This window comes from Nycticebus coucang, chromosome 14 (genome assembly GCF_027406575.1).
Source record: "Nycticebus coucang isolate mNycCou1 chromosome 14, mNycCou1.pri, whole genome shotgun sequence".
NCBI lineage: Eukaryota > Metazoa > Chordata > Mammalia > Primates > Lorisidae > Nycticebus > Nycticebus coucang.
In genome coordinates this window covers 46,414,552-46,432,342 of record NC_069793.1, presented here as the reverse complement: position 1 = coordinate 46,432,342, position 17,791 = coordinate 46,414,552, and the positions used below count along the sequence as shown (strand labels likewise).

General features: G+C 43.1%; 1 protein-coding gene across 8 annotated transcripts in view; it reads right to left on the bottom strand.

Annotated features, from left to right (window-relative positions):
* The window catches only part of SERGEF (secretion regulating guanine nucleotide exchange factor), a 261,804-nt gene that overhangs the window by 211,378 nt on the left and 32,635 nt on the right, over positions 1-17,791 (bottom strand). For 7 of the 8 annotated variants that reach the window (XM_053561636.1, XM_053561632.1, XM_053561635.1 and 4 more), the window contains exon 8: positions 13,722-13,880. The exons of the other annotated variant lie outside the window; for it this stretch is intronic. In XM_053561636.1, the coding sequence (XP_053417611.1) occupies positions 13,722-13,880 (159 nt within the window). The remainder of the gene's footprint in view (positions 1-13,721; positions 13,881-17,791) is intronic. 8 annotated transcript variants of the gene reach the window in all.

Genomic DNA, 17,791 nt, shown 5'->3' with positions numbered 1-17,791 from the left:
GGGTCCCCAGACAATTGGTTCTCATCCTAGCCCTGCTATCTGTTAGCTGTGCACCAGGAGAACAAATCATCTTCTCACCCTGGGCTTAGGTGTCCTCAAATTTCAAATAAGGAAGAGATGGTCCCTTCCAGTTTTAAAAACCCCATGATTTTTTATTGTTTTCACCAAAAAAAAAAGGTTACCTTGGTATTAATTTTGTACTATAGGGTTAATTTTCTTAAAAAAAAAATACTCTCATATCTGTGACCTGAAAAGAGAGAAATGGGGAGTATAGCCCCGGACTCTGGGGCTGGCTGGAGGAGAAAGGGCACCAAGGAGAAACTAAAGGTCTAAGATTAGGACCTTCTAGCAGCCCAGGCAGGGGAGGCCCAAGCAAAACTCAAAGTAAGAATGTGGCTGGGGAACCTATGTCCCCTGCCCACACAGACAGCAGCACTTCCCAGGTTAGAAAGTACATTCACATCCATGCTCTTATTTGACCCTTACAACACCCCCAACATTGACAAGACGATGTTGACCTCCATTCACACTGAGGAAAGCGAGGCTAAGTAACTAGGTCAAGTGAGCCTAGGTCTCTTAATCTTTTCTCAGTTTCCTCATGAATAAAATGGGAGCGAGCCTTACTTGGCAATTTTTTTGTATAGATTAAATAGATGATGTATGTAAAGCCCTGGTAAAATGCCTGGCACACAGTGTGTCCTTGTAAGTAACCCCTTCCTCGCACACCTCCATCTCCTCAGGGAGGTGTAGGGAGAAGCCCCAAGGTTGCTCATTTTTAGGCCCGTAAGAAATAGTGCAAGGGTTGGGAATAGTGGCTCATACCTATAATCCCAGGGCTTGGGAGGCTGAGGAGGGTGGATTGCCTGAGCTCATAGGTTGGAGACCAGCCTGAGCAAGAGCAAGACCCTGTCTCTGAAAAAAAAAAAAAATAGCCGGGTGTTGTGGTGGATGCCTACAGTCCCAGCTACTTGCGAGGCTGAGGCAAGAGGACTGCTTGAACCCAAGAGTTTGAAGTTGCTGTGAGCTAAGACGCCATGGCACTCTACCGAGGGTGACAAAGTTAAGACTTTATCTCAAAAAAAAAAGAAATACTTCAAGATGAAAGGTAACTTGATGGCTTCCTAAGTGACCTTCTACATGGCCCATCACAGCTTTCCAGAAGAAAGACCAATGAGCCAGTTGACTGCAGTTGCCACAACTACAGTAGTTATGGATTCTCACAGTCACCCCAGCTCCTGGAGGGAGGGACTCCCCTAAGAGTCCTCGATCTCAGCCACCAAGATGGGACCTGAAGCAGGATTCAACACGCAGCCTCAACAGGAGTCTACAAGAGCCACCTGGGCCAGGGTCTCTCCTCTCACTGTTCACGTTTCTCACATGCCTACTCCCTGCACGACCTTCAGCAGCTGCCTCCCCTGTTCACAGAGGGAGGCCTAATAAGGACCCACTCGCAGGACACCCAAAAGTTTCAGGGCCCTTCTCATGTAGCCCATATCAAGCAAACTCCACTAGGGTGCACACCTCACTTCTATGATGTATGTAAAGCGCTTTCTTCTGTGCTTTCCTTCTGCCTGGAATGCCCTCCCTCCTCTTTGCCCATGCAACAAGTATTTGTTGAACAAATGAGTGAAGGAATGAAGGAAGGAATTGTGAATGAGTGTATGATATACTACTGCCCCATGAGGCAGACAAATTAGATTATGGTTCTTATCTTCTGATGAGGAAATTCAGGCCCAGAGCAGCTAAATGACTTGCCCAAGATCACACAGAGAACAGACGGCCAAATCAGAACTTGAACACAACCCTTCAGGGTTCTTTTGGCACATCAGGCTCCCTCCTAAGGTAAAAAGTCACTCTCAGGTTGGGAAAGAGCTGGTTCTTCCAAGATTCCTCAAAGTGGGCCACTTCCACCTTGGCACACTGAGCGCACCGTAAAGCACTGGCTGCTGCTATGATTACTGCACACTCCCATGGGACAGGCAAGGTCCCCTGAGAAAGGGCAAGCAACGTGACATTTGCCAAGAACCTAAAAATGGTGATAAAATTACAGGCCAGTAACTTAATGCTCATTTGTAGAGAGCTGCTAGAACAAATCAATCTCCACCAGAAAAGAAGAGGATTCCTTGAATGGAAACTGAGCCCTTTGCCAGGGACCTCCAAGCCCTTCCCAGAACCATCTGGTGAGTTTGCAGCATGACTAGAGCTCCCAACCACTACGGACAGATGGGGCAGCTGAGTACCCAAGGTAAGGCTTTGAAAACACAGAAACGATGCTGATCTCAAAACCCTGGGGTACCGGATATCCCTGTCAGCTCCCGAGGCTCTTCTCTGGGCTTCTCTGAGATGGTGGGAAGAGGGCAAGGCCATAGCATGCTCCTCCTGAGCACCGCAAATGATAAAGTTTCCACATCCTGAAATACCTGCCATCCCATGCCACGAGGACTCACTGAGCCTCTTCTCTGCATCAGGAGACATCCAGGGGTGAATAAAACAGACCAAGACCCTAACTTTGTGGGGTTCACATTCAGTTAGGAGTGACAACAAGTAAGTAAACAAATAACAACACCATGATTTCAGGTGAAATTATTTTTCATAATGAAAAATAACACAGGGCAGGGAGTAGAGTGTGAGAGGCGACATTTGGACAAGAACCAATGGAAGTGAGGCAATGGCTACACAGGAATCAGAGAGACAAGCACTGTTGGCAGAAGAAACTGCTAGAATACAGGCACAGAGAGGAAAGCTGTTTAACCATTTCTCAGAGGGCTTGATACTAGCAGCCACTACTCCCTAATCTGCTCCCTAACCTGCTTGTGCCTCAAAGGCCTCCTCTCTCTAGCAGCCCCCACTACAACTCCCCCACAAGCTTTGTCCAGGGAACAGAGACAAAATACTTTTCCTTCCTGCCCTAAAGCCTAGGACACTGCTATGGACTGAATGTTTGTGTCCCTCCCCCACGCAATTCATGCACTGAAACCCTAACTTCCAAGGTGAGCAAAGTAGGACCTTTGAGGGGTTAATTAGGTCATAAGAGTGGCACCCCCATGGATAGGATTAGTGCCCTTATTAAAGAGCCCCAGAAAGCTCCCTCACCTCTTCTGCCACATGAAGACCCAGTGAGAAAAAGGTCATCTATGGATCAGGAAGTGCACCAACACCAGACACCAAATCTGAAGGCACAGTCCCTCCAGCACTATGGGAAATTCGTTTGTTTATAAGGCAGCTAATTCATAGTGCTTTGTTAGAGACTATGCATTAAGACAGACTCTCACTACATTTCCTGTGAGGTCACTCTGAGGGCAGGTAGCATGATGAAATAAGCACGAGCTTTGACATCAAACAGAGCAAGGTTCAAGTGTCTGCTTTGCTTCTTAAATAGCTGTGGAACTTTAGAAAGCCACTCAGCCTCTCTAAGGCTCCATCCTCACCTGGAATGTAAGGGGAATGATGCCCCTCAGGGGAATGTAAGGAGCATGTAAGTGGCAGCACCTGCAGAGCACCTAGTACACAGTAAGTGCTTGGCAAACACTGGTCCCCTGCCCCACCCTGACCCCCAGGATTTTAAAAAGTAATTTTTTGTTGTTGTTCAATCAATTGTGCTAACTTTTGTCTGCAGCGTGCCTCTGGCAAGGGCCTAGGTCTGCCTATCTGTTGAATGTGGGCCTTATGTGATGACCTCTAATTCCATCCATGGCACATCGTGAAGGCAGGCCTTGGCCCAGAGAACTGGAGAGCACTGGGCAGAGCAGAGGGAGCAGAAAAAACAATGGACACTGTCCTTGCCATTGGTGGAGGTTAGAAATCATAAGAACGGACCCTCAAAGAAAGCAGGAAGAAGGCAGATAGTTACTGCTGTGCCTATCCCTTCCCACATCTGGCTTGTGGGCCCTCGCTTCCTGGCTCTCGTGGGGCAGCCAGCTAGAGTCCAAACTATTCTCATTTCCTCTGGAGAGCAAGCACTATCAGGTATTAACTCATGGTGAGGTCTTGGGCAGATGCCTTCATACAAAAAGGGCCCGACTGACCTCCAGGGGTCCTTTTAGCTCTGACCTTGCCAATCCTGACTTTGGATACTGCCTACCAGCCTCATCCCCCAGGCTGTCTGCCTGCCCACTGCTGCCATCTGGTGGTTCTCTAGGCCCAGCTGCACTTGGCGGTGGCCAGGCTCCAGGCAAGCCCTTTGTGGAACATACACACTTCAAAAGGGTCAGTCTTGCTTCTACTTCAGGTGGACAGATTCTGCACTTCTTGAGCCCACAGATCACTGGGTAGTCATTCATTGCCAAACACAAAAACCAAATATAACACTAGAACTTCATCTCTCTGGTAGAGATGACAACTGCAGCTGAGAGCCTGACCTCTCTTTCCAAAGACAGAAAGTAGCCTGCACAAGGTCCCACAGCTGCCTGGCTCCCAGGCCACTGCTCAGTTCTACTTTATTACAATGCTTAGGGCTGGTGGGCATCTGCAAACCAAAAATAAAGTCAGCCTAGGACCAAGAAGCAAAGACATTGAAAGGTGGGGAAAAAAAACATCAGAATTCCTCAAAAAATGATAAGGTATGACCTATGAACTGCTTGCAGAAATTGACTGGAAATAAAAACTTGGGGTAACCTTGGAGGTCATCATTCATAAGAACGCCTGCAGGGTCTTCCATTAACCAGCCTCTAATCTTGGATCCTAGACACAGCCTGGATCCTAGACTAGGCAGCATTAAACCACGGGGAAGAAAACTGCAATAGCCTCATGTGCTTCCTGCTGCCAGATGTGAGCTCCCTAGGGAGGGGTTGTCTTTTCTTCTCTGTCTCTAGGCCTCTCCAAATCTGGCAAAAGGAGCTCAGTGAAGGTGTATACAGGTGGATCCCTTAGGTTCCTACTCAGTAATGGGAGCTGTGCACTCTGTGATTCAACTCATCACACCCTTGGCTACATCCACAGCTTTCTTTTAAACTCCATAGTGCAAACCCTAAAAAAAAAAAAAAAAAACTGTGTAATTTTAAGTAGGTCACTTGCCTGTTCAGTCCTCTATCATCTCACATATGAAACATAATGAGGTATTATTCATGATCTGCAAACTCCTTTTAATTCTAAAGTGTTAGAATTTGAAACACCCCAGGCAGATCAAGGCTACCCTTCACCTGCAGACAAGAGTGGATCCAACATTGGGAAAGGGGAAACTAAACAATGACTCCCTCTAGTGGTTCAGTGCTGCCACTACACCCTCCAGCTCAGAGCACCTATCTCTAAACTCCTACTCAATTTCATCCTGAACTCTGAATAACAGACATCAGCCTGCAGCCAACGGAGTCCAAGTGTAGAGGGGCCAGACAGAAAACAAGGAGGCCAGGCTCAAGGAGCTAATGAAGCCTCTTAGCTGCTTCCACAACAACGGAGAAATTCCCCACCTTTTGTAACAAATATTTTAGAGCTCAAAGGACCTTTTGTGACCTTCGACTCCCCTCTTCAGAGGAGGAAATTGAGGCTCAGGGATATGCAGAAGGGACTTGTCCAAAGTCACAAAGCTGACTCATGACTAAGCCAAAAATAGATGGTCACTTTCCTGCCTCCTGCTACAGTATCTTGCCTCTTTTCTATGTGACCTCCCAATTGAGGCCCATAAAAGTGACAAGTCAAGGACATATACACAGGAAGGCATGGCAAAGGGGCCAGTCTCCTACAATGACAGATAAGCAATTTTATTTATTAACTTTAAAACAGCATTTATGAGGGATATAATCAGATTGCAAATTACATACTCAGCATAAAAAAGAAAAAAAAAAACAAAATTCACTCATAATCCCACCAAGCCAAGATAATATTCTGGCATATTTCTTTCTAGTCTTCTCTACATAAACATCTTTTTTTTTTTTTAAACAAATTAGGAGTTACAATATAGTAACATAGTGTAATCTATTTTTTTTTTTCATTTATTAGGCCATGAGCATATTCTTATCATTAAACATCTTTCTAAAACATTCTATTTAATGACTATATAATACTGTAACATATGGCTCTGGGATAATTTATTTAACCTATCTCTCTTCAACTTCATTTGTTTTTATGCATTTGTTTTTGTCACAATATATTGAGAATGCAGTGAATGCCATTATACTTAATCTTTGAATACATCTATGACTATTTCCTTAGGCTAGTTTTATTTTTTATAGGATAGAATCTCAGAACTGGAATGGCCCCTAAAAATCATTATATTCATAACTTCCTATTGGCCAGATGGGAAAAAGGGGGTCAAAGAGATTACTGTCTTGCCAGAGGACAAAGAGAGAAAGAGAACCAACTCTCAAACTCTCCACTTACTATAATGTGACCTTCTCAAAGTCCAACCACAATTTCACGCCCTTTCCTGACCATCCCTGCCCACACTGACCCCTCCTTCCCCTGAAATCCTAGAGCCCACAGTGTCTAGGCCACTCCTGTGGCTCTTAGCCATATTCCTTTTATTCTCCTATTAAATATTTAATTTGCTCATCCAACCACAAGCTTCCTAAAGGTAGTTATGGATTTTGTATGTCCCTGTATTCTGTAACATAGTGCTATATACATCTAGGTAAGCTTTCCACAAATACCTGCTGAAGGACCAAGATGATCAAGAACTTCCTTGCCTGGGAAAATACGGTATCACTGGCAAAAGCTGGAGAAAGATGTTTCTTTGATGAGTAAAAATAGTTTAATTAGAGAATTCTGAGATACAATGAATATGACTTGAAATTAGGAGAGTGGGCTTAGGAGGCTTAGGAACAAAAGACTGGGTTCAAGTTTTAGCTTTGCCTATCTACATGAGCCAAGGCAATGCAATTAACCACTTAGAGCCTCAACTGTGAAGTAACGTCACTCATCTTGCCAACTTCATATGAGAAAATGGATCTGCCAAAAGAGTTAGGATTGCTGTTGTGTTATCATAAATAGAAATTCAACTGTTTCTATGAATCCCAGAATGGCCTCCCAAGCCTCGCTCCTAGGGAACCATCTCCTAATTTCTACACCATACACATATCCTTAAGGGAATATGACCTGAGGCACCCTTTTCACGTAAGAATCAGTGTTTTCTTGAAGAACTTCTCACACAGAAGGAACCATAATTCCTGGTTCAGGTCCCTGGGTTTGACTAGTTAAGTCACTCACATTTCTTTGCTATCTCTGGAGAGATTATAACATAGGAAGAGCAATGGGCCGAAAGCCATGAGACTTGAGGTCTAGCCCTCGCTCCTTCATTCACTCCCTGTGCCTCCCCTCGTTAGTCCTCAGTTCCCTTATCTCTAAACTGACCATTCAGGCCAAATGATCTCTAAGTTCCTACCCACATCTAACATTCTAGGGACTCTAAGATTAAAAACTAATGACTTTAATAATAATCAGAAACCATCTATTTCAAAATAGTCCTTTGGGGCCAGACACAGTGGCTCATGCCTGTAATTCCAGCACTCTGGAAGGCCAAGGCCGGTAGACTGAGCTCACAGCCTCGAGACCAGCCTAAGCAAGAGCGAGACCCCGTCTCTAAAAATAGTAGGGCCTCGTGGCGGGCACCTGTAGTCCCAGCTACTCTGGAGATAGAGGCAAGAGAATCGCTTGAGCCCAGGAGTTTGAGGCTGCTGTGAGCTATGACGCCGTGGCCCTCTACCAAGGTGACAAAGTGAAACTCTATCTCAAAAAAAAAAAGTCTCTGGCCTCAGTTTGACTTTCACTCACTGGGTTTTCAAAGTTCTAAAGCACATGCATTATGAATTCCAAAGCACCTGCTTTAAATAAAGATAACAGGGTCAGAATCTCCCTGAACTTAATTGAGGTTTATGATATATGGCCCCAAAGAAGATGGAGTAATGTACACTGTCACCCTAGTCTGAAAAGGATCTTGGCCCCAAAACAGAAAAATCAGCATTAAGTGTATTTATAAATTACATTTAGTGTGAATCAATGGCTGGGCTTGGATGTCACTAATGATTAAACATCAAATGCAATAAAATATTTCTTGGTCTGTGACACTTGAAGAAAGGAGAGTAGAAGAGAGGTGGTCCCTTCTACAAGTATTATGCAATTGCCCTCTTTAGGGGAACAAACAAATAAAAAATAGCTCAATCAAAAGGACATAACCAAAAATCAAGAAGACAGTGATAGAAGGGAAAAAATGTTTACTAAAAAGTAGAATTGGATTTCTAGCTTAAATGCTGCCATAAAGTCACTTTCTCTTCTCTTGGTTTCAGTTTTCTCATTTGCAAAGTAAGGTGGTTGCTTATTCCATCTCTGATTCTCTAAAACTTTCAAGACTCTAGTCTAGAGCTTTCATCGGTAACACTAAGGAAAGTAAAGAATTTCAAAGAACTCTCTGTGTCTGGTCTTACTTTGTCAGTCCACATCCCTTGCGAGTATCTACTTTGGGATATTGCAAGGTCCAAGGAAAACTTCCAGCATCCCCAAAACAAGTGGATTCTAGACATTCTGACTAACTCCACACTGAAGTCTGTATCTTGTATAAATCATCCCCCGTAAAATTCTAATAAATCACCAGTGACTGGCACCTAGCATTTATAAGCACTCATCTTCCTTCACTCTTCAGGAGAATCCTAAACCAACTTGTGACCTATCCGGAGAGATTCATATCACAGAGATAAGAGGAGAAAAAAGGAGAAAAGGAGCATCTGACCTCCAGAGAACTCAGGAGTTTCCAAAGGGGCAGAGGAATCTTTACATGTATTGAAAAGACACATGAGCCCAGTTCCATGCTAGATGCTTTAATACACAATCTAATTTAATCCTCATACCAAGTCAGCAATTATCCCCATTTTCCTACTGAGGAAATAAGCTCAAACTTTACTCAGTTGTCCAACCTGCATTGAGTGAGCAAAAACGAACATGGCCCCTGCCCTCCTGGAGCTTATAGTCTAGTGGGAGGGGGAATTAATCAAAGAATCCCCACCCAAAAACATAGCACAATGGAGAAGTTTACAGTGCTATGAGACAGATAAAAGGGAAAAGTGAGTAGTTCACAATATCGAGAGGTCTCCCTGAGAAGGAGATGACTAGGTTCAGGTATGGGGGGGAAAAGGATTTAACTAGGTCAACATAAAGAAGGGTACAGGGACAAATATGCCAAAGAGAGGGAACATCTGGGTGCAAAGGCACCATGGTGGAAATACATGATGCAGTTGGAGCCAAGCAAAGGCCAGAGGGCAGATTAGATAGGGACCAAAAAATGGGGCTGGAACGGCAGGCAGAGGGCAGACCACAAAGGACCTGCAGGATCACCAGGAATTACAGTGTTATCATAAGAGCAATGGGAAAGTGACACAGGGGGGATGAAAAGACCTTCCAGCTGAAGTACGGAAAACAGACTGGAGGGGAGAGGGTGTGAATTTGGGAAGACCAGGACACTAGGTAGAGCCCACAGCAGGATTCAGGTGGGAAATGACAGGACGTGAACTATGGTGGTGATAATGGAGACAGGAGGAGCTGCAGCTGCCCACAGCCACACCATCAGTAGGCTGACAAAGCTGAGACTGGCACCTTGGTTTATCTAACAGCAAAGCCCATGCTTCTCTCTACCTTGCCATTTATTCATTCATTCAGCGGTTAGTTACTAATCATCTGCTGTGCTCCAGGCCTGCGTCAGTGCAGGCCTGGATCAAAACAGACACTCCTCTCATGCAGTTCACACTCTAGGCATTGAACAAATAAGAATGCAAACAGTAAAGGATAAATTGTAACAGGTAAAATTACCTAAACTGCATGTGAGTGACAGACTTGAGGAAACTTTGCCCATCAGTTTGATGATATTGCATTCCTGGACCACTCATGAGGCTGCCGGGAAGAAGTTAGTGTATCTCAAGCTTGGCACTGACCCTTGAGACTTCTATTGAAACAGAAGTCTTTCTAAAAGCAACTACTAACTCCTTAATTTAGTTACGCATCTCAACCTCAGGCAACTTCACTTATGTACATTTCACGATAGGATCTTTCATACAGATTCATTCATTTGAACCTCATAGCAGTATTATGTAGAATGAAGGTAGGTTTTAAAAGCCTACTTGAAAGATGAGAAACTGAGGCCTAGACAGAGGAAGTGACTTCACCAACATCATAAAACTAGAAAGTCACCCAGATCTGCCACAATTCTCATCACAAGAACCTCTGGCCAGGAAATCATGAATCTCAGCTGAGACAGCTTCAGGTCACTGAGCCTGCATGAATTCACCCAGGAGACCCACAAAGTTCCTAAGAACAATGATCATGGACAGAAAGCAGCTTGAGAAAGGTTTCTAGAATGCAGTGCCACCAGCCTGAGACACAGGTACCCTTGCCAACTCTCCTAGATTAGAACAAGTTCTCCTGGATGCTTTCCAAGTGCCTCTGACTAACAGGGAAAAGTATTTTTCCATCGCAAACACTGCAGGCAGACACCAGACTCCTGAGAGGGTAGGGCAAAGAACACAACCCAAATTCCCATCTACACAATCTATAGAGTTATTCCGACACCATGTGAACTGCCCTAGCTAAGCACCTATCACTGGGACGTCAGTCGTGGGCAGCATTTTTCAATTTTGACACTACTGACATTAGGAGCTGGATAAATCTTTGTTTTATGGGGCTGCCCCTGCATTGTAGGATGTTTAGCAGAATCCCTGGCCTCGACCCACTAGATGCCAGAAGCACCTGCACATGAATTCTTTTTTTAATCAATATCACACAACTAACGCCTCCCAGAATAAGACTGAGAGCAGCCTCTGTGCTGATGTGGCCTGCAAGCACATCCCCAGTCACCAGTGGAACAAGTCACCAGTGGAGCTTTACGGAAACAGCTATAGTCAAATAACTCCTTGTTCTACTAATGAGCTCTTTCTGACCCTGTTAGGAAATCGTGTTCCCATTAATACGAGCAACAGAGTCTCATTAAACAAAAGCCCTGGGTGATTCTTCTCAATGACACTGGGCCAAGGCAAGGGCTTCCACTGCTGCTAGCAGGAATACAAAATTGCTGAATCAAATAACAGGGGACTCCCATTTACCCAAAATTCAGTACAACAACCAGGACACTCAAACATCCCAGCTTTTAACCATTCTGGACTTGGGAGAAAGGGGAATGTGACAATGTACATAAACAAGCGATCTGAATTAACAAGTTAATTAAATAGCTGAGATGTTACCAAAACTCATGCTCTCGAGTGGAGGTGGAGACCCGAAGCTGAGCTCAAGAGCAGCTGGGGTGACTCAGACAGTGTCAGGGATGTGGGTTCCAACCTCCCACCCCAGGAATGGGCTGCTGGCCCAGGAGTGGGAATCAGCATCAGTTATAAGGCTTCAAAGTTAAAGTCAAGGGAGCAACATCTCCATTTCTTTTTTTTTTTTTTTTTGTAGAGACAGAGTCTTGCTTTACCGCCCTCAGTAGAGTGCCATGACGTCACATGGGTCACAGCAACCTCCAGCTTTTGGGCTTACGCGATTGTCTTGACTCAGCCTCCCGAGACCATCTCCATTTCTTTCGCTCATCAACTACCTAACTAGTTAAAGGGTCTACTGACAGAGTCAACCCTACTCCCTACCATTTAGCAGAAACTATGGTTTATTGCCCTGCAAGTCTTTGAAGACACCCAGTGACTCAGACCACTGCTAGTTTCCATGCTACCTGCACTTTGTATTGAGCTCTTCTGTTGAATATCTCACACTGGAATGTACTAAAATATGAGTACAGGTCTAAATTCACTACTGGACAGTAGACAAGGTTTACGACTAGTACAAGGCATGGTACATAAGCAGACCCTCACCATTTGTAAGATGGATGGATGGACAGACGAATAAATGGAAAGATGAATGGCTAGATGGTAAAGTTCTCCACCTCTGTGTTTTCAGACTTAAGCCTAGCCATACATTCTAGTGGGAAGGGTTGGCCATGTCTTTTCCCCTTTTTCTCTCAAAGGCTTAGCACATTGCTCTATAGGTGCCCAATGAACATGAACTGATTTGAGTCCTGAATCCAAAGAGACAAACTGAGATCTTCCATTCATGAACCAGTGAATCCCAGGAAGGAGGTTAGAAATCCTATTTAACTGCCCTGGCTCATATGCAGCTGAGTATGCTTACTGTCTTTTAATTAAAAACAGATTGATTTAGGAAATGAATAGACTTTCTGATAGGCAGGAGATACAGAAGTGAGCCAGACTAATATGGCAGTTTCCCTCCAGAGTTTACTGTCCGAAGGAAAAGGGAGATATTAACAATTACACAAATAAATAGCTACAAGGCTCAGTAAGTTTCTTTAAGAAAAGTTTCTGTAAATGGGCCCAATCTTCAAGCAGTCTGAACCACTTTGAGGAAAGTCATGATTTTCCTCCAAATGAATGACACATTTTCTTTAGAACATCCCCTGAAGTAGTGAATGGAAAGTTTGTTATACACCTTTGTTATTCAGGTCTCTATTCCAAAATATTCATAAAACCTTTTAAAAGACCAATTTAAAAGCATCAACAATAGAGCTAAATACAGCAATTTAAAAGACAAAAGATACAAATGCTCCTAAGTCTATATTTGCATGTGTAACTATATAGAATGTGTGACTTACCGATGATATCTGAAGCTGACCTGAAAAGCTGCAAAATTCAGAAACTTCTGAAATAACAGTTACCAAGGCTCGGCACCTGTAGCACTATAGTTACGGCACCAGCCACATGCACGGAGGCTGGCAGGTTCGAACCTGGCCTAAACAACTGCAACAACAACAAAAAAATAGCCAGGCCTTGTGGCAGGCACCTGTAGTCCCAGGTACTTGGGAGGCTGAGGCAAGAGAATCACTTAAGCCCAAGAGTTTGAGGTTGCTGTGAGCTGTGACACCATAGCACTCTACCGAGGGCAACATAGTGAAACTTGTATTGGGGAGTCTAGAGATCTGTGTATAGCTAGAAATCAAACAAGACTAGGAAAGGGAACTCCTGAGCACTCCTGAAGTTAGATGACCTTGGCATGATAGTAGATATTAAGAACTTCAATTTTCTGTCTGGAAAATGTGTGGAAATCAGCAGGAGCTCTCAGAAGGCAGGGATGACGAGAGGCCACAAAAACACAAATCCAAAAATAAAGCCAGGAATATGAAAGCCAGGAAAGGAAAACTGAGAATCAGACGAAGACTCAAGAAAAGATGAAGATGCCAAAAGCTGTATGGCATGATACCGTAACATCTGAGGGAATACATGGACATGAGATGTCTGAGTCAACATAAACAACAGTTTAATACAACAGTTTAATACAAGTGATAAAAGTTTAAATCAGAATATCGCGCCAACTAGGATTCAAACAATGCCCCTTCCTCAATCTTGAGACATTTAACAACATCTTCTGATGCTTTTATAATAATTCAGACTTGGGTGGAAATGCGAATAGCCATCTCTTCAGCTGTGACAAGGCGTGGACCTCTCAACAACCTGGAAAAGTCTCTGGGCAGTGCTTGTTACAGTGGATTCCTTCTCAAAACCTCATGGACTCTTAGGACCAGAAAGAGTTAACCTAACCTAACCCCAGCTTGCCTCTTTGGGTGCAAACCTATGATCCAGAGTGGAAAAGCCACATATCCGGCTGATGGCAGAACTACACCCCAGGTCTCCCCCTTTGTGGTCCTTAAAATTTTCATCAATAAAAATCCTTAACCCCAAGCGTTCATGGCTGTTTAGACAGCTGTCCCCCAGCTGCTCGTACCAACCATAAATTCTCTGCTTCTCTCTCACCTGTCTGAGCAACGAGGTGTGTCCACCCACTCCAGACGGCAGTGACCTTTTCATTCTGAAAACAATGTGCTTCTATTTTCTGAGGCATGGGAAGGAAAGCAGCCTGGGTAGCCAGTTGCCCGTGCTTGTTGCTTCCCCAAACATACACCTCTCCTGCATCTTAAACACATGGAACAAAACAGGTGGAGGAACATCAGTCTAAATGACGGAAGACAACACAAGTCTGAAAAAGAAATTGTTTTATACTTAGGCTACAATGTTGAGTGAAGCCAAACTAGATACAAAATTCATGTATAGCATAATAAAATACTGTAAGATTTTTTGAATTTAATACATAAGAAACAAGGCCAAATGTTCTTAGTGGCTTAAGGAAGAAGAATGTGTGAGTTTATTTCTTTATTTATTCATTCAACAAATACCTATGATGTTATGTGACTTGTTTCTCCCTTTTCTACATTTTTTTTCTTTTTGAGACAGTCTCACTCTGTCGCCCTGGGTAGACTGCCGGAGAGTCATAGCTGACAGCAACCTCAAACGCCTGGGCTCAAGCGATCCTTGTGCTTCAGCCTCCCAAGTAGCTGGGACTACAGGTTTTTCTACATTTTTAAAATATATGCTTGCATTAGTTTTTATTAGGAAAAAAATGCTTTAATTTTTAAATAACGGGTTAAATAATACTTTATATTCTAGTATTTTGTATTATTGGTTTAGAAGGTAAACTTTTTAAACATAAGATTACTTCACTGCAGCAGAAAATATAACACTACAAAAATCACATTTGTGTATCACTTCAGCTTCTTTCAACCTCATAATAATCCTGTGATGTAGGCAGGAATGTGACTGACATTGTGATTTAATAGAAAGACAGCAAATTCAGAGTCAAGTGACTTTGGCTTCTATTCTTGGATCTGCTAACTAGCTATTGACCTTGGACAAATCACTTCCTCTCTAACACTTAGTTTCACAGCTAAAAATTGGAAGGGAAGGCAGTTGGTCTAGAAGGGCAGACAACATGACCGATGACATTGGTAACAAGAGATGGTGGGCGACCATGACAAGCCAAAGGGCACTCACATTTGGAATGTTTTTGAAATGAAAACCAGCAAAATGAGGCCGTGGGCTATACTTAACCTCTGGCTTGTCAGTTTATGACTCCTCAGAGGAGCTCCAAAAGCTTTCTGACCCTAACATCCTAAGGACCTACAACTGTACCATCCCATAAAACAGTCACTAGCCACAACTGGCTATTGAACATCTGAAATGAGGCTGGTTCAAAGTGATATATAAGTGAAAAACACACAATAGAGTGCAAAGACAGTACAAAAAAGCAAGTGTAGCTCATGAATAATTTTCATATGGATTAAATGTTGAAATAATACTTTGGATATATGGGGTTAAGCAAAATTGATTATTAAAATTAATTTCACCTGTTTCTTTTTTTTATTTTTTGGAATGTGCTCACATATCTTTCTACTAGACAGCACTGTTCTAGAAAATAAATTAATCAAGGCTGGAAAACATTAGGTGACTTTTCAAGATCACATGGCTAACAAAAAGTCAAGTGGGGACTAGAAGCCAGGTCTTCAGCTTCCACAGATTTTGTGACTTTCCAGCAGAGCTTTGTAGTATCGCTTGCCCTAGGACAGTCAAATACATTCCCCAAAACTGATCAAAAGCCAAATAGTATCATCAAAGAGCATCAGATCAAGGTTCAGGAGTGTTCAGATCAAGTCCCATCTGCTACTCGACCACTGCTTGCCATTGGGCACATCACATTCTGGGCCTCTGTTTCCTCAACTCTAAAACGAGAGAGTGTAAAGCAGAAGCCTTTTTATCACCCAGGTGACACTGCAACACTGACACCCTGCAGTTCTATGAAGTGAATCAGCTGTATTTCGCACCCAGAGAGAGGACAACCTCCCTGGACTTCATCAGTGTGTGCAAAGTGTAAGAATCCCTAATAAGAGAGCAAAGACTCCCCCTTATCAATTTATTAAATGAACTGGTGAGCTCCAAAGATGCCACTGAAGATGAAGTCTGTATCTGTAATAAGCCTTTATTTATCTTAGTACTTCTAAACCATCTTTTTGAAAGACAAACTGTCTTCTACATGAGAATCATTACACTGTTGCATCAGCAGGTAAAATTAAATTCTGCTGCAATGCCAAATAGTTATATAATCGACAATGACTCCAGAGAAAAGACCTGAAGAGCACTGAGCAAAATCCAATGTGTGACAAATTGAACTAGACAAAGAAAGAGGGCTATTAATCTTGACAAATTTTAAACTCATCTACAAAATAGCAAAAACCAATTCACTTTGTGAATATACTAAAAATCACTAAACTAGCCGGGCGCAGTGGCTCATTCCTAATCCTAGCACTCTGGGAAGCCGAGGCAGGTGGATTGCCTGAGCTCAGGAGTTCAAGACCAGCCTAAGCAAGAGTGAGACCCCTGTCTCTACTAAAAATAGGCAGATGTGGTGGTACATGCCTGTAATCCCAGCTCCTTGGGCCGGGCAGCCGAGGCAAAAGGACTGCTCAAGCCCAAGAGTTCAGGGTTACTATGAGCTATGACACCATGGCACTTGACCAAGTGCAACAGACTCTGTCTCAAAAAAAAAAAAAATCACTAAATTGTACATTTTAAAACGGTGAATTTCACAGGTAAATTACATATTAATAAAAAAATTCAACATTTATGTATTAAAAAACACTATAATAAAAGTGTCCCATGTATGAAATAATAAATGTATTACTAATGACAAAGTTTTTAAGAAATTAATGTTAACAAGCAATTAGACAATCTCTAGAGTTACATACTATCAGACACCTCAAATTAATTAGAACAAAGGAAAAACGCCTTTTAGTCTATTTTGATTCTCAGAAAAGAATCCCTTCCCATCTTTCATTGACTGTGGAGCATGAACGAGTGACTTCTCATGTCTCCAGTCCTTCCTCTATAACAGGAAAAGTGGGACCGGATGCCCAATGGAATACTGTACAGTTGGCATTATCAACTCAACACTTTTTTTTTAGACAGAGTCTTGCTTTGTCACCTGGGCTATAGTACAGTGCCTCAACATAGCTCACTGCCTCAAACTCCTGGGTTCAAACACTCCTCTTGCCTCAGCCTCCCAAGTACCTGGGACTATCGGTGCACACTACCACACCTGGCTAATTTTTCTCTTTTGTGTAGAGATGGGGCCTTAGTCTTGCTCAAGCTAGTCTCCAATTCCTGGCCTCAAGTGATCCTCTACCTCGTCCTCCCAGAGGGCTAGGATTACAGACATGAGCCACCATTCCAAGCCCCAACATTTTTTTTTTTTTAATAGAGATGGGATCTTGTTCTTTCTCAGGCTGGTCTCAATCTCATGAGCTCAAATGATCCAATGGCTTCAGCCTCCCAGACTGCTAGGATTATAGGCAAGAGCCACCACATCCAGCCCGGCCTCAACATTTTTAATGAATATATAAATCTACCTAATGTGAGGCATAGTTTAAAAACAGGTGCTTCTTTATTAGTTGTTTGTTTTAAACTCATTAAATAACAAATTATTGGCCAAGAGCAGTGGCTGACGCCTATAATCCTAGCACTCTGAGAGGCTGAGGCAGGTGGATTGCTTGAGCTCAAGAGTTTGAGACCAGCCTGAGCAAGAGCAAGATCCCATCTCTACTAAAAATAGAAAATTAGCTGGGCATTGTGGGAGGCACCTGTAGTCGAAGAGGAAGCTGAGACATGAGGATTGCTTGACCCAAAAGTTTGAGGTTGCTGTGAGCTATGAGGATACCATGGCACCCAACCACAGGGCAACAAAGACTCTGTCTCAAAATAAATAAATCAATAAATAAATAACAACTTATCTGCAGCTCAGAATTTGTAAAGTATTTAAACTCTCACATATGGCTCCTATGCTCTAGAAACAATAGCTCCTCAGTAGGACTGCATTGCAAATTTGACGTCAAAGAATGCATGTCACCATTAACTCAACATATATTAAGTACACATCTGAACTTCCACATCAACGCTAACTTTGAAAATTCTCCTCTTTGCTTAAAAAAGTTAATACA